The sequence below is a fragment of the Barbus barbus genome, assembly GCF_936440315.1.
Source record: "Barbus barbus genome assembly, chromosome: 10".
NCBI lineage: Eukaryota > Metazoa > Chordata > Actinopteri > Cypriniformes > Cyprinidae > Barbus > Barbus barbus.
Genome location: NC_136738.1, coordinates 32329452 through 32352804, shown reverse-complemented (window position 1 = coordinate 32352804; position 23353 = coordinate 32329452). Strand labels below are relative to the sequence as shown.

Here is a 23353-nt window from a genome sequence, read left to right as displayed (position 1 = left end):
TTATTTCACAGTGGATGTGTTCCGATTCCGTGCTGTTGAATAAGCAGGTTTAAGGTCAGTTGCTCATTTTTTCATTGTGGGTCACAAAGTGCAAAACTCCCCCCTCCCCCCATTCTCCACGGCTGTATCACAATACCTAGTGAACGCCCTTCATAGACAGCATAGAGGAGTCTTTACTCAAAAGATGAAATAGTACTTTATTTGATTTAGTTCCAAATTGCTAAATCACTTTATTGTTAAAGAACAGTATATTTTATGATTTCTTTTCATTATTTTTCAATTTGTGCATTGATTATACATGAATAAATAGGTGTGATGGTGGTTTACTAAATAATCAGATGCACAATTTTCACCAATAAAACTCATTAAAGAAGGGACTCGAGCCGTATGTCAAGTTTATGCTTAATAATAAAATATAGCGTTTCAATTTTGTATTTAAAAGTTTTACTATTTAACACTTAAAATAAAAATAATTGAGCATTTAATTCAATATTATTTTAAAAGCCATACTACTTAAAATTTAAAATATGATTTTGCATTTTAATTTAATTGTGCATAAAAATGCTTAAGTGTATAAAATAAAAATATGTAATTTTACCATTTATAATTACATTTTCCATCAAATGTCTTACAAAAATATTACTATTTACAGTAAGTGTAATTTTGCATTTTAATTCGGTTTTGTATAAAAAAGTCTTACTATTTAAAATGTTAAATATAATAAATTAATTGTGTATAAAATGCGTTACTGTATAAAATAAAAAGTATATTTTTATCCTTTTTTTAAATCAGTTTTTTCCACTAAGATGTCTTATACAAATATGATGTACTGCAGAATTAGAACGAGTAGTATGCTAGTGTAGTAGGCTAGGTAGGGCGCTCGGTAGGTATGAGAACACGGGCCGCTCGCGCTCTCTCTGCTGTAGTAAGTGCGTGCGCGCTGCTGCTGTCTTCCGACGCTTCATTTCTGTGAGAAACACAGGAAACTTGGCTAAAAACACACAGGATCGACACATAAACGTTATCTTTGGCAGGTGAAACCTCGATTGTTGTTTCTCGTCGATGTTTTAACGGACTACCGCCGATAACGAGGGGAAATCCGACCGAAGATGGGTGTTCAATCGCGGTTTGCACACTGAAGTTGGAGGATATTTCGTGGTGGAAGTGAAAGAGAAGCGGCAGCTTGATTCTTGACGGTAAGAAGAAGCGATATTTGTCTCGTTTGAACTTGTCTCGTGTGTATTATTCTCCTGAAGTGATCTTTGTGGAGAAACTCGTGTCTGAATGAACTTCCCCACTCACCTCTAACGCGCTAAAGTCTTATTTCTGCGGTGTGTTGTGTTTGTTAAACCCTCAGAGAGTAGTGTGCACCGATGGACACTCGATAGGGCTCTTTTCTGGTTGTTTTTGTGGTAAAACACGCTTAAAGAAGCCGTTAGCTTCAGCGGCGCATGCTGAGGGTGGGGGAGGGGCCTCACTAGTGAACACTAGAAAGTTCACTTCTCAGACTAGTTCTTACTCTTTAGTAAGAAACACGCATTCACTAAAACAGACTTTTAGGCATCTTTTGAGTCGTGTTCTCAAATGCAGAAAGGAAACTGTAAAACACATGAGGAAAGTCTATTAGTGAACTGTCTAGTCCTAATCTCTGTATAGTGTATACTGTGATAACAGGGCTAGTTTGTGTTGCATGCTAACATACTTATCCTAAGGATTGTTTAGTGTTCAGCAGTAACTGAAATACTCCAGCACTTGTTGATCTCAGCTGATGAATCCTGAATATGTTTGTGACCCTGGAGCACAAAACCAGTCATAAGGATCAATTTTCTGAAATTGAGATGTATGCATCATCTGAAGCTGAATAAATAATATTTCCATTGATGTATGGTTTGTTATGATAGGATTGAATATTTGGCCGAGATACAACTATTAGAAAATCTGGAATCTGAGGGAGCAAAAAAATCTAAATATTGAGAAAATCTCCTTTAAAGTTGTTCAAATGAAGCTCTTAGCAATGCATATTACTAACCAGAAATGAAGTTTTGATATATTTACGGTAGGACATTTACTAAATATCTTCATAGAGCATATAATATCTAATGATTTTTGTCATAAAAGAGAAATGTATAATTTTGATCCATACAATGTATTGTTGGCTATTGCTACAAATATACCCCAGCGACTTAAGACTGCTTTTGTGATCCAGGGTCACACTCTCACACACACACACAAATACACACATAAACACACAAATACATACACTATATGACTTCTATATATAAATATAATATAAATTTAATTAATACAATTAACGTGTATAATATTTATGCATTATATATAATATTACAGCATTACCACAAATCTAAATATTGTATATAAATACACACACACACACACACACACAGATATATGTATGTACAGTATGTACAGTAGTCAAAATGTGAAGTGGATCAGAACCTTTCATCAAAGTTGACCTAAAACCAAAACAATACCCGTTCTTGTCTTCGGGCAACTTTGATGAATTTCTTTGATCCACTTCAAATGTTGACTACTGTGTGTATATAACAATAATTTAGCACAGTACAACAAATAGCTTACTATCATGGAAATTAAAATGTTTTTTAGTGGGTGGAAAATGTGCTTAATATAGAAAATTGTCATGAAACTAATGACAGAATGAAGAAAAAGACAGGGTTCCCATATAGAAAACCTGCAAATGTTTTCTTTTTTTTTCTTTTTTTTTTATCAAAGTATGGTTTCTTTTTTTTTTTTTGAGGGGTGAAATACGACCAGGACATGTTCTTGACCAGTTTAGTGAGAATGACCCATACAGCGACTAATTTCACTGCATGAGTGTGTTTTTGTAACGTTGGAAATCTTATGATAATAGTCTAGTTACTAGTCATTGGCTGACTTGGAACATGTTTCTCATCCAAAGCAGCAAACTGGGCTTGAATTGCCCGGACCTTAAAGTGGTAGGTTACTCCAAATATAAAAACATTTTTATTCAGTTTGATTCCGCACCAACTTCTGTTTTTTATGTATATTTTTGTAGGATATGCAGCATCAAAATGTGGATGCAGTCGTGGAATCTGGTCATAAAAATGGAATTTGCAATCTAACGCTAAATTTTGTTTCCCAAAAAAAAAAGAGGAATTGTTACTTTTTTTTAATAATTACATTTTAAATGATTAAATAAATTGTTAATGATTAATGCCTTCATTTAATGACCTCCGGGTTTTTTTTAAATAAATAAATAAATCTAGAAAAATTAAGCCTAAAACAGACAACATAGGTTTAATTTTTTCTGAAATTCTTTCACAGGGATGTTTATTGTAAAAAAAGTTTTTTTTACTATTTAAAAAAAAGTTTTTAAATAGTAAAAGTTTTATTAATTGAATTGATTAGACATGCTTTTTTTTATTATTAATATTAAACTAAACCATTAAAACAAAATCCAGAAAAAAAAAGGAATTTGGGGCGAAGAAATAAAACAAAATATAAAGCAAATTTCATAGGGCCCTAAAAATAATTTTTTTATTAAACTTTTAATAGTTTCTAAATTGTATGATTTCAGTTTATTAGACCTGCTTTTTTTTATTTCTGTAATTTAATTTAACCCTTAAAAAAATGATAATTTAAGTGGGGAAAAAAACTGAATCTAGAAAAATCAAAGCAGAACAACAGAACTTGTGAAGAAAAGAAACTGAATTTGGGAAAATAAATATAAAACAGAATATGCTGAAAGAGTAAGACTCACAATATTGTTTTAAGTATAAAGTTTACGCAATATATAGATCAAATATTGTTCAAAGCAAGAATCATTAATGCAAGAATGGAGTCCGATCGGTTACATTCATCCTCATACTCCCACGCTACAGCTTGTCTCGCTGTTATCAATAGCTTTAGATTCGCACACAGGTGTAAATCATTACAAGTTGACTGAGTTAATGGGTAATAGGATTGAAGTGAGAGAGTTGTGGTCTTGGGATTTTCTCCAGGATTCGAGCAAAGCCTTCGGCGTTCACTGCAAATCCAAATCTGTCTGAAATAGAGATGCCAAGATGGCCTAGTTCTTCTGAGACGGAGGAACAGACTAGTGTCTGTGAAAGCTCCTCGTGCCTCATTTCTGATCAAACTTATAAATCAATACATGAAGACAAAATGATAGTCTTGGCTTGTCTGTTTTAACCCATCTTTAGGGTTGTGTGATGATATATTGATTGTACTGGTGATGTAAACGAGAGATGCACGATATTGGATTTTGCCAATATTTTTCAACTCATTTTAGCTGATAGCCGTTTGGAAACAACACCAAATCTCTCCTGTGTGGAAATTATAAGCACATTATTTTAACTATTTTACTATGCTATTACTATATTAACTAATTTGTTAGAATTCGTTATAAATGTAACGAATTATTAAAGGGGTCATCGGATGCAAAATTCACTTTACAAGTTGTTTAAACATAAATGTGTGTTGGAAGTGTGCACACATCCATCCTGTAATGATAAAAATCCACCCAGTGTTTTTTTTAATATCCCCTTACTCAGATCAGGCTGTTCTGAGACTCCTGTCAGAATGATGTAGTTCTGTACAGGCCCCTCCCACAGGAGTTGATTGACAAGCCGATAGACCCGCCCTGAGTGAGCTGTAAACAGCTGTAAACATTATTATTATTATTATTATTATTAATTATGTCTCAGATTATGATCATTTTTTTATGAATCCTTGCAAAACCTTTCCTAATAAGGTGCTAGTTTCGTGGCTAAAGTAAACAGTCTGCTCGTCACTCTATGTAAGAGAGGGGCGGAGTCAGCAGAGCTCATTAGCATTTAAAGCAACATGGACTAAAAACGGCTAGCTGAAAACAGCGCTGATATTGACAAGGTAAAGGTGTTTTTTACACTACCACTGACAAATTTTAACCAAAGTATGTTATAGACTTTTAATTAAGGCCCTAAAAAATCATATCAACTTGTGCAAAATGTGCATCCGATGACCCTTTAACATTTTATTTTAAGATTTAACATTTGTAGATGGTCTAAAGCAGGGGTGTCAAACTCAGTCCCTGCAGAGTTTAGGTGCAACCCTAATTAAACACACCTGATCCAGCTAATCAAGTCATTTAGTTGGAGCAGGGTTGGAACTAAACTCTGCAGGGCTGCGGCCTCCAGGAACTGACTCTGACACCCCTGTTCTAAAGGAAAAGAAAATCTTTTAGAGCTCATAATTTGTTTAAAATATATAACACATTACACATTAATGAATAAATCAGTATATAATTTAATTTACAAGTTGTTTTTTTTATTCGTGTAAGCTATAGCTTCTGACCATTAAATCAAAACATACTCATGATTTTATGACATTGATACTGATCCAAACTTGGTCCTGGAGGGCCGGTGTCCTGCAGAGTTTAGCTCCAACTTGCCTCAACACACCTGCCTGAAAGTTTCAAGTATACCTAGTAAGACCTTGATTAGCTGCTTCAGGTGCGTTTGATTAGGGTTGGAGCTAAACTCTGCAGGACACCGGCCCTCCAGGACCCTGTCTGGTGACCCCTGGTCTAAATGTTATTTGTGTATTTTATATTTAAAGCCATTATCGGCCGATTCCGATATCGGCCCGATAATATCGTGCATCCCAAATATAAACCGCTGCATTGAGTTTTCTATAAATATAATAAAATTCTATATATAATAAAAGCTGTAATATGTGACTCGCAGCTGCATGTTGACACGATGCACAGGTTTTTTGCGTCTTCATGGCAACAGTGTTGTTTCAGATGTTGTTAAGGTTGAAATCAGCATATCATTAATCAGAATATCATTAATCACAATTATTTGCATGGCATTCAATCATCAACACAAAATTCATGATTGTGACAGGTCTAACAATAATGATTACATGTTTATCTATTAATGAAACTTATGACTCATGACATTTTATTTTTATATATATATATATATATAATTATTTTTTTATTTAGATCCATTAGATAAACACGCCTGTGAAGCACATTCAATATTTCATTACTCGACAACCATAAATGACTACATTTATGAACTATATTATTTGCTAAAAGAATTGTTACTATTTATCATATTTTTTGCCGCCGTTTTATTAAAGCAATACATTTTGAGAGGCTGTTACAATGATTTCCTGCAGTTAAAGGGGTTTTAATTCAAGTCACATTGATTTATTTAATGCTTCATACAATACACATTTGATTCAGAGCAGCTTTAAACAAGAAAATAGTGATTCAGTGATGCAAACAAAATTCAGTTCTGCTGTAATGCAGCTCTGAAAAGACAATAATAAACAGTCATTATTTAATGCTGTAAAACCCCTGTTAAAATCACTGTTACATACAGTATTACTGCTTTATTAGACTTTGGTTTGTCCAGTTTAGTGATCCGGAGATTCATCAGCAGAAGTGAATCATCACATATAGATGGCATCTTCTCAGTTTTGCGTGTTCATTAGTCTCATGCGACCGCAGGAAATGACTGCGACCCGCGTGTTTTTACAATGCTCAGGAGAAAATGGCTGCTGTTTGCAGATCCTGAGAGCACATCTGTCAGAGGAGACCAGCCAGGAGAAAATGAGGCTCTGCAGCCTTGCATGCATCTCTCGTCTCGCCCGTCCTGCTTTCCACATTAATCATTCCTGCGGTTACTTTTGGCATGTGACAATTTTATCCTTCCTATTATATATTAAACTAGTTCAACAGGATTATTGTTAATGTTGTTTTTAAGACCTGCTGACGTTAACCATTTCACTACGTCTGGGGTTTTTAGCAATTATTTTTTATTCTCTTGGTTTTGTAGCAGGGTTATTATAGTTAACTGAAAATAAAACCATTAAAAAAAAAAAAAAAAAATTTAGTTACTTGAAATGAAATAAACGTTAACTGAAAAAAATTATAATAATATATATATATTTTATGATTTTATTTCAGCTAGTTGCTGAGGCAACATTTCTCAATTTCTTTGTTTAACTTGATCTAATAAAATAACTAAAACTGAAATAAAAAATTCTAAAAACTGTATAGACAAAGTAAACGCACACAAAAATGACAAAATAAAATAAAAATTACAAACACTCAATGAAATTACATTCGTAAAGTTAAATTAAAATGAAAATATAAACCGATAATCATTTAAAATATTGGTAAAAGCTATAGTAATATTTCGGCCACAGGACAAAAAAAAAAAAATCTTATTTATTCATGTGTATTTTACAGGCTAAATAAAATTAAGCAGCATTGTGAATTTAGATTGTTGTTGGTGTGTGTGTGTGTCTGTCTGTTTAATTATTTAAGAAAAAAGGCTTGTTTAGGACCCTTCTGATAATTTATTTTAACTTAAATTTGATTATTTTACTTCTTACATAATACATTTTGAAAATCACTGGTTTTACAGTAAATGCATCAAATATTTTTAAGTTATGCTTTGAACATTGTCAAACTGTAGTGCTCATGTGAAAACAACAATTAAAGTTTGTTCTGCCAGTCTGTGGATTATGAATGGCTCCGTATGTTTATTTTCTGCCATTTTCCTGTGACTGATTAATCTGGAGCTGTGAGTTGTTTTAACCTGTTTCCTGTAATCAGAAACTGCTTTGCTGTTCAGTCACACTTCAGGAAGCGCCGGGTTTATTTCTGGAGCACATTAGTCAGCAAAACCAGCCGAGATGCATACGAGCTCCAATATGAGAGGATGCATCTGAAACACAATCATCTTCAGCTCAAGGACACTGGCTGTGATTCAACACTCGTCTGTTTTTGTTAATTGGACAGCAGTTTGTTAAATTAGTGCCATTGGTCTCATTGACCTTCATGATGATCACATTAGGCGACTTCTGAAGTCACATGATGGTGTTTTGTAGTGGGATCAAATGTGTATGATGTCAAAAAACAGCCATTTTTAATAATCTGAAACAACTTTTTTTTTTTATATTCTGAGACTTGTATTCCAAAGCAACCTGTATAATGCATTTAACCCTTGTGCGACCTTATGGACATTTTTGTCCTTTTCAGTTTTGTTTTTTTATCATTTTGCCTGTTAATGCCAACTGCATAAATTTTGGCACAGGTGTGTATTTTTATTGGAATTGCAATATTTCACCCTCATTTCCTTTAATAAATCTATTTTTGCACTAGGTACAAAAAATAGTTCCTCTCAGGACCTTAAGGACAAAAATGTCCTCATTGAAACCCATTAAAACAGCAATTTTTAATCCCAGGGCCATTTAACTATAAAATCATGCAGTCTTTGTTAATAGGCTTTCATTCTGTTGGCAAGGCTTCAAAATAAATAAATAAATAAATAATAATAATAAAAAGGATTTTCTTAGGTTTGTCCTTTAAAGCTAATACTCACATTTGTCCTGTTTTGTGCTTTTGCTGTGTTATAGAGCCAGCTGGTGCAGCAGCGGAGCTTTGCTGGAATCTAATGGGAAAAGTTTGGTGTTGAACCCAATCAAAATCTTAACAAAAGCTCATTTTTTGAGATATCAACCTCAAATTTGGAACACAACTTGGCTTTGATTTTCTAGCAATTTTTGTGTTCAATATGTTTTATAAAATATATTTTATTTAAAAAATTGCTCAAATAATTTTTTATAAACTTAAACTTCTATAACGTTTTTTGATTTTTGGTAATCTGTCTGTACTCCCAAGCTTCACATGTTTATGACAGTTTTTGGACATGTCCTCTATGCACCTGTGCGTCAATTTAAAAAAAAATTACACATAAGGGTTAAGATTAGGAGAGGGGTGTCAAACTCAGTTCCTGGAGGCCACAGCCCTGCAGAGTTTAGCTCAAGCCCTAATTAAACACACCTGTTCCAGCTAATCAGGTGAAAAAACAAATCCATCAAGACGTTTTTAACTAAAATACAAGTCTATAATTCATAACACTTCCTCCAGTGAAAAAGTGCATCTCCTGTTGTCTCTCACATTAAAAGCCACATATTTGTTTAGATCTGTTCTGATTTCTCTCCTGATTCAGACCAGAACACTTTTTCACTGGAGGAAGTGTTATGGATTATAGACGGATAAAAACAGTCTCTCCAGAGTCCAGCTAAAGACTCTGAACACACTGTGCTCTAGACAGTAACTCACGCCTCACCCCTGCTGGTAATGGTTTGTAACTACACCATTCTGCCAAAGAGCATCTTTCTCTAGTGATGTCATTTTTATTTGTTTGTAAATTGTATTAGTTAATTTTAGTTTTATTTAGCATTAGTTATTGGTATTTTTATACAAATACTTATTACAAATTTATAAAAATATTTGTATAATATAGTTTTTACTCATTTTATTTCCATTTTATTTATTTTAGTAGTCCTACTTAAAGACTAATGAAAATGAGAAATGTTGCCTTGGCAGCTGGCTGAAATTTTCTTTTTTTAATTCTGTTAACTGTTAACATTTATTTTATTTTGAGTAACGGACATGTTAATTTTAATGCTGTTGTCATTCTCCTCTTTAATGCCATGGTACAAGACCTACAGTCTCCTAATAAGACTTAGCATGTGATTTCCAGAACGAACCATTTCATCATTAGTCAGATATTGAATGTATGAATGTGTTTCGTGCAGGGGCTGATTGAGAGCTCCAGCGTCGCTCATCCTCTGAGGTGGAGCTAAGATGAGCATTACCAGTGATGAAGTCAACTTTCTGGTCTACAGATATCTGCAGGAGTCAGGTAAACCCCACAAAACCACCCCAAATCACCTGAAACTGATGTAAACCAGGCTTTGAGATGAGCTCAAATCCTTTAAGGCATGTTTAGTCGCAGGTTGAAATAAAGCGACTGCCTTTGTGCTGCAGGTTTCTCTCACTCGGCGTTCACGTTTGGCATCGAGAGTCACATCAGTCAGTCGAACATCAACGGGACTCTGGTGCCTCCTGCTGCCCTCATCTCCGTCCTGCAGAAAGGCCTTCAGTACGTCGAGGCCGAGATCAGCATCAACGAGGTGAACGTCTTCATCATCATCATCATCATCAACCATCCCAACCATTCTAGTCAAGTCTTTCAACACCTTGATTTATCTGCATTAGTGCATAAATAACACCTGCTGTGACTCATAATAATGAAAGAAAAAATCTAAATTAAATTAGTGCTGTCAAACAATTAATCGAGTCATCGCATCCAAAATAAAAGTTTTTGTTTACATAACATGTGTGTGCTGTGTATATCACACACATACATGTATATTTAAGAATTTTTTTTATTTTTTCTTAAATGTTATTATAGTACCTATTAAATATATTTATATATAATATATATATATATATATATATATATATATATATATATATATATATACACACACACACACATAAATATTTTCTAAATATTTTGTGTATTTATATATATATATATATATATATATATATATATATATATATATATATATATATATATATATATATATATATATATATAAAATAAATATACACAGTACGCATAAATATATTGTGTTAAAAAAAAAACCGTTTAATTTAGTGCTGTCAAACGATTTATTGCATCCAAAATAAATGTATTCAAAAATAAACCAGGATTTTATTGTTGTCTCGGTCAAGCCGCTTTTTCTGATTTTTATTTTCTCTGATAAGAATTTCACTGACTATGAAGCAAAAATAAACAATTTTGCTATTATGGCAACGTTATGAAGTGTACATAAGTGTGTGTAAACTAGCGTTTGTATGTTGTTTTTAATAGCATCATTGCAGTGGTATAATAGTTGGATTAATATTTTGAATTGTTATTATATTTTGTTTGTTTTAATAATTGTTTTTTACATATGTATTAATTATAAAAAAATGTTATTAGATTAAATTAATTATGAATTAATGTATTATTATTATTATTATTATTATTATTATTATTATAAAGAATTCTATTATTTTGAAATGTAAAAAAATGTATATATTTTTTAATCAATTTTATTTTCAGTTTTCATTGTTTTAGTACATCAAGTTAAACCTAAATGAAAATGAGAAATGTTTCCTTGGCAGCTAGCTGAAATAAAATAAGTTATTTTACATTTTGTATATATATTTTAGTTTAGTTCATTTAACCTTTATTTTATTTATTTCAAGTAACACATTTTTTAGTTTACAATAATAACCTTGGTCTGAACTTTTAATTTTCATTGATATAAAAAATAATAATTTGATCTTACGGTTTAAATGCTTGAAATGATCTATGAATTTTTAAAACGCGTCTAAACATAAAACTATTAATAAAATAATTTGATACAGTTATTAAAATGTTGATAAACAAATGAAATAACATTTTAAAGTCATGGAAATTAACTATTTTAAACACTATATTTTGAGTAAAATAGAACATTTTTACTCTGAAAATGCTGAGAAATTGGGATTTGTATGTTTTATTTCATTTTAAAATGACCACAAACAAACGTAAATGTAGTAAATTCATGATTGAACCTTGAAGAAATCCAAACCCTTCCCATAGGATATTTTTGCTCTAGATGAGCTGTTTCTGTTGGTTTGTTTGTGTCTCTTTGGCTTGTATTTGATTGTAATCTTGTCTCTGAATGTTTCAGGATGGCACAGTGTTTGACGGCCGGCCGATAGAGTCTCTGTCGCTCGTCGACGCCGTGATGCCAGACGTGGTTCACACCAGACAGGAGGCGTTCAGAGACAAACTGGCCCAGCAGCAGCAGCAGAGAGCCAACAGCTCCATTAACTCAAGCGCTGGTCAGTCCCACGCCAGCAAGAACGGAGAAACCGCGGTCAACGGAGAGGAGAACGGCACCCACACGCTCAGTAAGGCATTTATCTCAAAAACAGGAGAGTTTGAGGTGGAACCGGCCAGAAACATGCCTTACATAAGTACAGATGTGAATGCTTAGCAAATGCATCGCAGCTAATGGAGCCATGGGTTTGATTCCCAGGGAAAAATACATGAATTATATAGTTTGAATGCACTTTAAATAACTTTAATCTTTAAAGGCATTGGCCAAATACATACACTACCAGTCAAAAGTTTCTGAACAGTACATTTTTTTATGTTTTTAATAGTGCTGCCAAACAATTAATCGCATCCAAAATAAAAGATTTTGTTTACATGCTATGTGTGTTTACTATGTATATTTATTATGTGTATATATAAATACACACACATGCATGTATATATTTAAGAAAAATATGCTATGTTTATATATGAAATATATGTAAAATATAAATGTATATACATGGAAATATTTTAAATTATATACTGTGTGTGTGTTTATATATATATACATAATAAATATACATAGTACACACACACATAGTATGTAAACAAAAACTTTTATTTTGGATGCGAAAATCGTTTGACAGCACTAGTTTTTAAAGTCTCTTCTGCTCACCAAGCCTGCATTTATTTGATGCAAAACAGTACAATTTTGAAAAAAACTTACTATTTAAAATAGCTGTTTTATATGTGAATATCTGTTAGAATGTAATTTATTCCTGTGATTCAAAGCTGAATTTTTAGCATCATTACTCCAGTCACATGATCCTTCAGAAATCATTCTAATATTCTGATTTTCTGCTCAAAAAACATTTATTATTATTATCATTACATTGAAAACAGCTGAATATAATTTTTGCAGTTTTTTTTATGAATAGAAAGTTCAGAAGAACACCACATGGATATGAGAACACGCCAAAATATCATCTTTCACTATTGGTGAAATCTTAAGGTGTTGAGAGATATTTTTGTCAGTGTTGCACACGATGTGATTGTAATTGAGAGCTGCTTCTCCTCTCTCAGATAATTATCTGGATGCGATGGAGATGGACAGCGAGGTCCAGATTCCCGCCACGGTGTTGAGGGGTCACGAGTCGGAGGTCTTCATCTGCGCCTGGAACCCTGTTACTGACCTCTTGGCCTCAGGGTGAGTCCATCTGACCTCTGACCTCAAGGTAGAGCTGAGGGATTTCTGATGCTGTTATGAGTTTGTTCGACTCGCACTGGAATGGCTGTGAAATGGCTTGAATTGCATCAATTGTTTTTCTAAAATGACATGATACACATAAATATTTGAGCTCAAATATTTAATAATTATTGTAATAATTATTGTATTTTTATTAATGTTGTTATTTATTTCTATTAATTATATTTCAATCGTTTATTTTTATTAGTTTTATTACACTTTGGGTATTTGTGTGTTTATGCAAAAATTAGTGCATATTTAATTAAATCTGAAAATTCACTTTGCAAGTTTACAAAAAAGTTTGCAATTCGTAACGTAATCAATCAACCGGGGAAGTATGGTGATGTCTACTAGTTATATATTTTTTTACACCTGGTGTGTCTTGCCTAGAAAGTGTATTGCATTATTTGTGTTGCTCATGTGGCAGCTCTGGCGACTCGACAGCACGCATATGGAACCTGATTGAGAACAGCAGCAGCGGCTCGACTCAGCTGGTCCTGCGGCACTGCATCCGAGAGGGAGGTCAGGACGTTCCCAGCAACAAAGACGTGACCTCGCTGGACTGGAACGTGAGTCGCTGCTAATCATTCAGAGAACAGAAGCAATAAGCTTTTTAAACCTTTTTGTTTTATTGGCTAAATTTCATAATTAACAATTACAACTCATTTTAAAATATATTTAGTAATTTAAATGTAAATAATAAAGAAATGTAATTAAGTATTTCATATGCAAAATTAATAAACTAATATCAGCTAATAGCAAGGAAATGAAGAATTAACTGGCCTTGCCTATGAAACTAAATGCTATTTTTTTCTATGATTTCCTTCAAAGATATATCTTATTCCTATCTCTCATCTTATAAGAATGATGATCAGATTATCGGTTTAACATTGAGTTGTAAATGTATTATATATTACTTCTAAAGAAAAGAAAAAGTAATGAATTTATTTAAGAGTCAATTTTACTCTCGTTTGGCACTGGGCGAATTCATTTTGGACCCTGGATATAATTCTAATGAAAGGCATGGTGAATATTTGGCTACTTTTCACATCACAGTTCAATATGTTCCTCAATGTGTTTTGTTTTTGTCTGCAGAGTGACGGCACTCTATTAGCAACCGGATCTTATGACGGATTTGCAAGAATATGGACAAAAGATGGTAAGTCAAGTGATTTCTTACCACTGAGCACTAATCAGACTCAGCGAGTGTCTTATTTAAACCAGCTTGTTTTAACCTGTTTACCAGGTAATCTCAGCAGCACACTCGGCCAGCATAAAGGACCCATATTTGCACTCAAGTGGAACAAGAAAGGCAACAGCATTCTGAGCGCTGGAGTCGATAAGGTCAGTATCTACAGTTGCGGTCAAAAGTTTACATCCGAATCTGCAAAATATTAATTATTTTACCAAAATAAGAGGGATCTTACAAAATGCATGTTATTATTTATTTAGTACTGACATGAATAAGATATTTCATATAAAAGTAGTCCACAATAGAAAAGAATAGTTGAATTTCTAAAAATGTTCAAAAGTTTACATCCCCTTGATTCCTAATACTGTGTTGTTAGCTGAATGATCCAAAGCTGTGTTTTTTGTTTAGTGATAGTTGTTCATGAGTCCCTTGTTTGTCCTGAACAGATAAACTGCCTGCTATTCTTCAGAAAAATCCTTCAGCTCCCACAAATTCTTTGGTTTTCCAGCATTTTTGTGTATTTGAACCCTTTCCAACAATGACTGTATGATTTTGAGATCCATCTTTTCACACTGAGGACAACTGAGGGACTCATATGCAACTATTACAGAAGATTCAAACGCTCACTGATGCTCCAGAAGGAAAAACCATGCATTAAGAGCCAGGGGGTGAAAACTTTTGAACAGAATGGAGATGTGCATATTTTTCTTATTTTGCCTAAATATCATATTTTTTCATTTAGTACTGCCCTTCAGAGGCCACAGAAGATACTTACATGTTTCCTAGAAGACAAAATAAGTTAAATTTACCCTGATCTTCAAATTCAAAAAGTTTAATGCATGGTTTTTCCATCTGGAGCATCAGTGAGTGTTTGAACCTTTTCAAATCAATAAAAGCTCTCATTGCATTCATGTTGTTCAATTGATCAGTTCATGCAGCCGCAGGGAATCGAACCCGTGATCTGTGCATTGCAAGATCCAAGTTTTATTGATTTGAGCTGTGCAATGCATTCAGAGAGAATTAGTACCTGACTTTTTTTCTGTAATCATTCATTTATTTCTCTGGTTTCTCGTCCTGCTGCAGACGACAATCATTTGGGACGCTCATACAGGTGAAGCCAAGCAGCAGTTTCCATTTCATTCAGGTGAGTTTACAACCTTCAGGTGTTCATATGAAACTTATAAAAGAAAGTATTCATAAAAATACACCAATGTCAGATTTTACATTTGTTTTGAGATTTATAAAGCCGTATGTTGGGCTTATGAAATCCTTTTATTTATTTATTTTTTCCCAGATTCTACCCCCCCCCCCCCCCCCCCCCCCCCCATTATTTTTTTTCCATTGTAATTTTTATTTGTTATGTTTTAATGGTTAAATTTTAGTTATCAAAAAGCAGGTCTAATTAATTTAAATGGTGAATCTTATACAATATATCAATAATTTATTATAAGCATATCAAAAAATGACGATTTTAAGGCTCTATGAAATCAGTTTTGTTTTATTTCCAAATTCGGTGTTTGTTTTGATTTTTATTTATTTATATTAAATAATAATCTAATCTTTTTATTCATTCATTTTAGATTAAAGAAATAATTTTTATTATATAATAAATTAGACTAAAATGTAAAAATTAAATACATATAATAAAAAAAAAGTAAATAGATCTAACTGTACAGTACTATAATGAGTAGAAAGAAATATAATAATTTAATATTTGGAAATATTTTCCAAATAATTATTTAGGCATAATAATAATATTACAATTTATAGCAATAATCAAAAACAATGTCTAATCAATTGAATTCATAAAATTTTAATAATTTATTAACATTTATACAATAACAGAAACTTCCTGTGAAGATTTTATTTATTTTGTCCATAAATTCTATGTTGTCTGTTTGAACCTTTCTGGCATTTAGGATTTAATACAGAATAAATGATGGTAATTAGATGAAGGCATACAACAGTAACAATTTAAATACTCTTTAACAATTCCTTTAACTTTGTAGCAAACAAAGTGCCACACATCTGTGGTTTAGTGTTACAATTAAAACATGGAAGAAAATAGTGATATTCCGTCAAAAAAAAGTATAGTATTACTTCGAGAAGTACATTCTGCTGTACAGCAGTAATAATTCTGTTATGGAGCTTTTATTTTGGCGGGTTGTGCTCCAGTGTATCTGACGCTAGTTTAATCAGAGAAATGCTGCTGAAGCTGATGTGGTGTTTATGAACTCTTGCAGCTCCGGCGCTGGACGTGGACTGGCAGAACAACAGCACCTTCGCCTCCTGCAGCACTGACATGTGCATCCATGTGTGCCGCCTGGGAAGTGAGCGTCCGCTCAAGACCTTCCAAGGGCACACGGTGAGCAGCACGCACTCACTCACTCACGGGTTCAGGGTTTACTGTTCTCCAGCAGCAGATAAACACGTTTGTTTGCTTGCAGAATGAAGTGAACGCCATTAAATGGGATCCGTCGGGGATGCTGCTGGCGTCCTGCTCAGACGACATGACGCTAAAGGTAGGAATTACGGCCCAATATTTATTTTTACCTACGTTTCTAATTGCAGCGGTTCCTGTGATCAGTAAAAATGGATTTATAGCAAATGCGTAATGAAAGTGTATAATAAATATGATGAAATTGTGTTTCTCTCATGGCAGATCTGGAGTATGAAGCAGGATTTATGCGTTCACAATCTTGAAGCGCACAATAAAGAGATTTACACAATCAAATGGAGCCCGACCGGCACCGGGAGCAACAATCCCAACGCTAACATGCTGCTAGCCAGGTAACGTCCCACCCACCTCATAAACTAGAGAAAAATAAATACTCTGATAAGAATATAAATTAATATTAAATTAGATTAAATAATTAAATTAAAATAAATACATTAAGAATTTGAATTAGATTAAAATAAATTAAGAAAAAAAATTGCTGATAAAAAATAAATACAAAATTAGGTTAAATTAGAATTAGGTTAAATTAGATTTAAATAAACGTAAAAAGATTAAAATGAATTAAAGTAAATAAGGTAATAAAACAGAAAAATAAGTAACATTTAAATAAATAAAACATTAAATATATTAAATGTCAAAATAAAATAAGAATAAAAAAAATATTAAATCAATTAACAAAGAATATAATTAACAATTAGATTCAAATAAATTAAAACAGATGATATTAAATTGGTTAAAATTAGATAAAAATACATTTAAAAATGACTAAAATCAAATGCAAATAAATAAAAAATTAGAAAAAGAACAATTAGATTTAAATATGTAAATGTAAATATAAAATTACATTAAATATATTGAATTAGATTAAAAAAGGTTTAAAATGAATATATAATGTATAATGAAATTAGATTAAATAAATAGGAAAACAGATTTTAATTAACATTTTAAAAATTATATAAATAAAAATTAGATTATAATTTTACAAACCAAAAAATACAATATACAGTACTATATATATATATATATATATATATATATATATATATATATATATATATATATATATATATATATATATATATATATAGAGAGAGAGATTTAGGCATATTTATCATAATAATGCATGAACTATACAGTACTATAGTGAGTAGAAAAAATGTATAATAATTTAACTTAATAGATGAAATTTATAATATTTTCCAAATAATAATTTAGGCATATTTTTAACAATAATTTTTCAGACAAAAACTTTATTGATGCCTTCTACATTTAGGATACATTTTCTGATCATATTTGGGGGTCCGTGGGATCTAAAGTATTGAAAGACCCTGATCTAAACAGACTTGAACTGCTAAAAACTGCTAAAAGTAAAAAAAAAATAGTAATTGTTCAGACAAGAAACTTTATTGATGCCTTCTACATTTTAGGATGGAAGTCCCTCACATGGGGATGATCATATCTGGGGGTCCGTGGGATCTAAAGTATTGAAAGACCCTGATCTAAACGGACTTGAACTGCTAAAAGTCTGAAGTGTTTAACAGTTTAACTGAACGATGCCCCACTGCTCTGTGTTCCTCAGTGCCTCGTTCGACTCGACGGTGCGATTGTGGGACGTGGATCGAGGCGTCTGCACTCACACACTCACCAAACACCAGGAGCCCGTCTACAGCGTGGCCTTCAGTCCAGACGGCAGGTTCCTGGCCAGCGGCTCCTTCGACAAATGCGTTCACATCTGGGACACGATGGTGAGTACAGCAAGCTCAGAGATTATAGAGCCACGCACACACCGGGGAAACAATCCAGCGCTCTCTTGTCATTTCTGACAGAACAATAACTATAAGCTGCTGTGTGACGAGGTGTACAGCAAACAAGCTGAGCTCCCATTTTAATAAGCTGTAGACCCCCCAAAAAAAGAACACAGATGTGACTCTGGACCAGAGAGAGGGAGAAATTGAATGAATGACTAACGACTAAAACAGTCAACAGTGATTTACTGCCATCTTCTGGTGCTTTGCTTTCATATTTAAAGTATTGCATTTTTCCCAACATTTTTAACTTGTGTGTTCAAAAATATTTAAAACATTTAATCTTATCAAATTATTTATGCATTTGTGATGTATGCATTTATGGCACCTCAGCTTCATCATACAGTCTGTGTAAATGCATCTAATGCCACTTCAGATGATATACCCGCAACGTAAGACTGCTTTTGTGCTCCAGGGTCACATATACATAATACAAATGAATTCGTTTTGATCATTTTTAAAGTAGTTTTAATCTAATTTTGTATTAATTTTAAGATAATTATTTTTCTTATTTTTAAATTTATTTGAATCTAGTTTATTTACAAACATTTTAATCTAATTATTTAAAAATATATATTTTAATCATTTTAAAATTTCTAATGATTTTTTAAAAATGAATCAAATTTATTTTATATGTAATTTATTTTATTAAATGTTATATTTATCCATATCAAATGTATAGAAAAAATATTGTGATCATATGTTTGTCCCAGCCTCTCAGAAACAGGACTGTGGTATAATATAGTATCTATTATATACAAGCCATGTCTAATATGATGATGGTTCTCCTCTCTTCAGAGCGGTGCGTTGGTGAACAGCTACAGAGGAACCGGGGGAATATTTGAGGTTTGCTGGAACAGTGTGGGAGATAAAGTGGGAGCGAGTGCATCTGATGGATCGGTGCGTTCATCTTTCTGTTAAAACTGCTTCAAGAATTTGAGTTGAACATCATTTTCAAAAATACATCATAGTGGAAGCTCAATTTATATTTGTCTAAAAGTTTCAAGGTTATAAAGTGTTCAATAAATTAAAATTAAATGTGTAAATACATAAGGTAAAATTAGATGTAATTTCATGTTGTTTTCTCTCAAATCAATTATATTATTTAGTAGTTTAGTATGATTTATAGACTATTATATGAATTTAAATTAGTTTTATTTTTATATTTCAGTGTTTATATTCACTTAAGTTTAATTTTGTAATTATGTAATTATTAGTTTTTGGTTTAATTTTTAGGTTTTGTTTAATTTTTATTTCACATTTCATTTTTAGTTTTCCTTCAGCTTTATTGTTAATTCATATTTCTAGTGCTTCAACTTAAGCATATTTCAGTTTAATTTTCATTCAGTAAGCTTTTCATGTGATATTTAGGTTTATTTTATTTACTTTTAGTTTTTATTTATTTCCATTTAGTAATTTTTGCTTCAACTTATTTGTTTTCATTTTCTAATTTTCATTTCATTTATAATTTTTCATCTAATATTTAAGATATTTTGGGTTATTTAGATTATTTTTATTTTGCATAGTTTGAATTCAGTTTTAGTTTTAATTTATTTCCAGTTAATAATTTTAGAGCTTTAACTTAAACTAAACAAAAATGTTAAATGTTGCCTTGGCTAACTAAATGAAATAATCATTTTAGGTTTTTCATCTAATATTAGGGTTTATTTAAGGTTATTTGGTGTCTTTTACAGTTTTTTTTTTTTTTTTTTTTTTTTTTTTTTTTTTTTTAATTCAGTTAGTTTTTTTGCATTTCATTTATTCTAATAAAATGAGGTTTTTAACAGTTTTAGTTGATGATGATAATAACCCTGTTTGAACATGGTCTTGTTTTTCCAGGTCTGTGTTCTTGATTTACGGAAATAGCTGTTGGTGAATCCGGATGCAGGATATTGCAGCTAAAGCTTAAGTTTCTCAGCGGCTGCAGGTTGTGACTGAACTCGTTTCTTCCGGTCGATTGAGACCCACGGCTTCACCGGGAACAGAATCCAAATTAGAGGAAGCGTCCACTAGAGATGGTCAGAAACGCTGTTGAGCAGCGCAGCGACTCGGTCGATGAAGAGCTGGAGACGCTTCATTTGAAAGGTTTTATTGGGTGTTTTGGACACCACTGATGTTCACTGGGCCATTTGACCCTTATAACTGAAGTCTGACCATAAGAAAACACATTTTTACATGGAGAACAAACTTTAAATCAAGACGAGTTTTCCTCGCAGGAGAACCATAAATACTTCTGATTGTTTTCCAGCTTTAAAGGGGAATGAAGCCGTCAGCTGCCGAGTGCTTGGGAAATATCTTAAGATCCTCAGATATTAAATACACAGGTGTAAAACCTCCCCACTGGATGTACATTTAATGATTGTAAAGATGTAAATGAGACCGTAACACGCAGATTTTATAAACTGTGTTTATATGTTTATAAACTAATCTTTTTCCTAAAGTCTTTCATACTTTTATGTAGTTGTTTTTTATTTTGTGCACGTTATGCCAGCTCGATTGGCAGGAAGCTCAGTGGTTTTGAAGAAATCGATCATGAGGACTTGTGCCTCTAAATATCGCATCGTAAGTGGGAGACGAGCATTTTGGGCCGCGTTTGAATTCTCAGCATCACAGACGAGTCCTAATCAGGTGTGATTTGATAAAACGAGAAGTAATAAAAGCGCTCTTCTCCATGCAAATCTGAATTTTGTCTTTTGTTGATCACTTGGTTTCTTTTATGTGGCGTTGCACTGGGAAGCCCTGCCCACCTTGAAATGTCATTGGTCCAAAATCCTAATTTGCATTTAAACATATTCACCACATAAGCTATATATTGTAGAAACTTTAATTTTCTGTGAAGCTGCTTTGCAGTGATTTATATCGTTATTTCAATGTGGACGGGCTAATTACTGAAACATGGATTAAGAATTTATTCCCTCATTTTAGTTTAATCATTTCCATGATTTATTATTCATTCCCTTAGTTTAGTGAAATTATTTTTGTAAAATCGTTTCCATGAATTAGGAATTTATTGCCTTTTTTTAATAAATAGTGGCCATGTTGTGCTAATTCGTTCCTTAATTTTGATTTAATTAATTCGAGGGAACAAATTACTATGACCTAGACACAATTTACTCAGAGGGGAACGCATTCTTAATTCGTAGCTCTGATTTACGACGAGGAAAACCTTTGTATGACCGCCACGATTAACTAAAAATATTGAGTTGTGGCTTCAAATTTATTAAAATGAAGAAAAAAAATTATTTGTGGCCACGATTTACAAAAATGAGGAACCAATTTCTTAATTTGTGGTCATAGTTTTATTAAAACGAGTGAATAAATTAGTATGACATGAACCACTTTACTAAAACGATGGAAGGAATTATAAATTCACAGCCACAATTTAATTAAAACAAGGGAGCGAATTAGTACAATGTTTTGTACACGATTTACTAAAATGAGGGAACAAATTATTACGTTTATAAAAAAGGAAGGAATTGTTCATTCGTGGCCACAATTTATTTAAAAGGATGGACTAATTCTACATTTGTGTCTGCGATTTTAATTAAAATGAGGGAACAAATTTGTACAACGTGGCCACAATTTACTAAAACGACATAGGAATGATAAATTCATGTCCAAGATTTAATTTAAACGAGGGAAATAATTTGTATGAATGAATGTTTCCTCGCTTTAGTAAATCGTCGCCACAAATTTGTTAAAATGATGGAACGTTTAGTACGATTACGATGGCTACGATTGACTAAACCAAGGGAACGAATTCTAAATTCATGGCCATTAATTTATTAAAATGAAGGAACTAATTGGTATGTTAATTGTTAACGCTATCCCCCAACATATCGTGCGAAGTTTCGTAAAGACCTTTGTCATCGTTCTACCTTTACAAAGTTTTTTGTCCTTCCACACTGAATGTGAAACTACTGTGGTGACCTGCCAATCAAATATTTGGACCAATGAGGTTTCAGCGTGGGCGGAGCTTCACAACACAACACAGCAGAAATAGAAACCAAGCAACCGTCAAAACCTCTCGTCAGATTTAAATTTCGTTAAACGGAGACACTTTTTGTTATCAGATGAACCCTAGTTCATCACTTTATGGCATCTCGTCTGAATTAGATGCGTAACGTGTTTTTCTAACGCGTTTATCGTATGTCCATCTACTGAGCTTGTGTTTGATGACCAGGTTCGATCAGGAACTGATGGGTTTGTCCTGCTGTAAACTTTAAGCTGTGATCGGTGCCTCGTCTCGATGCCATCACTATTTAACCGTGACTGGTGTAGTGTTAATATCGTACAGTACACACTGCACCGTCTTGTGCGTTTGACATTAGGCATTTCTTTTTTTAACAGTAAAACCAATTCTAGTGGGTTTTAATGGAATTTTGTTTAATGCATGGAAAGCGTTGCATTTCTGCTTGCTGTCGGTTTTCTGAAGTCTTATCGTCTGTGTCAGACTGAGAATTGCGTCGTGATCTTGGCACATCGAGAGATCATATGCATGTTCTGACGTGTTTCTGACCTGCTGCCAAGTATAAAGTTTAGATCTGTTTCATGGACAAAACTGAATCTCAATGTCTCCCATTCAGAGGCTCAAATAAATCACTCTATTTTAATATTATAATCAGTGTTTGATTCTTTCAGCTTGCATGTGAAACTCCATCACAGAAATGTTGGAATAATTGTCAAAAGATTGGAATAATTAAGGTGTTTTAATATTTTTCACTTATGAGTCACTTATGCTCACCAAGGCTGCATTTATTTGGTCAAAAATACAGTAAAAATTGTGAAATATTACAACTGTAAAATAGCAGTTTTTTTGTGCAAATGTTAAAACAGCATTTATTTGAAATAGAAATATTTTGTAACATTATAGATGTCTTTACTGTTACTAATTCATTCTTGATCAATAAAAGTATTATTTTAAATACTTTTTTTAAT

The 23353-nt window shown here is 32.6% G+C and overlaps 1 protein-coding gene across 2 annotated transcripts; it reads left to right on the top strand.

Moving 5' to 3' along the window:
- Positions 1–855: 855 nt before the first annotated feature.
- On the top strand, positions 856–23034 carry tbl1x (transducin beta like 1 X-linked). Of its 2 annotated transcripts, XM_079427280.1 has the most exons (15): positions 856–1196; positions 9607–9713; positions 9839–9984; positions 11584–11806; positions 12798–12921; positions 13388–13529; positions 14056–14119; positions 14207–14304; positions 15236–15296; positions 16396–16517; positions 16600–16674; positions 16815–16942; positions 18190–18355; positions 19214–19315; positions 20255–23034. In XM_079427280.1, exons 2-15 carry the CDS (start codon positions 9656–9658, stop codon positions 20279–20281), a joined length of 1536 nt encoding a protein of 511 aa, XP_079283406.1. In that variant the 5' UTR covers positions 856–1196; positions 9607–9655; the 3' UTR covers positions 20282–23034. The 2 variants fall into 2 exon arrangements, with proteins under 2 accessions (XP_079283406.1, XP_079283405.1); XM_079427279.1 differs by having other exon boundaries at positions 911–1196; positions 14056–14304.
- The last annotated feature ends 319 nt before the right edge of the window (positions 23035–23353 follow it).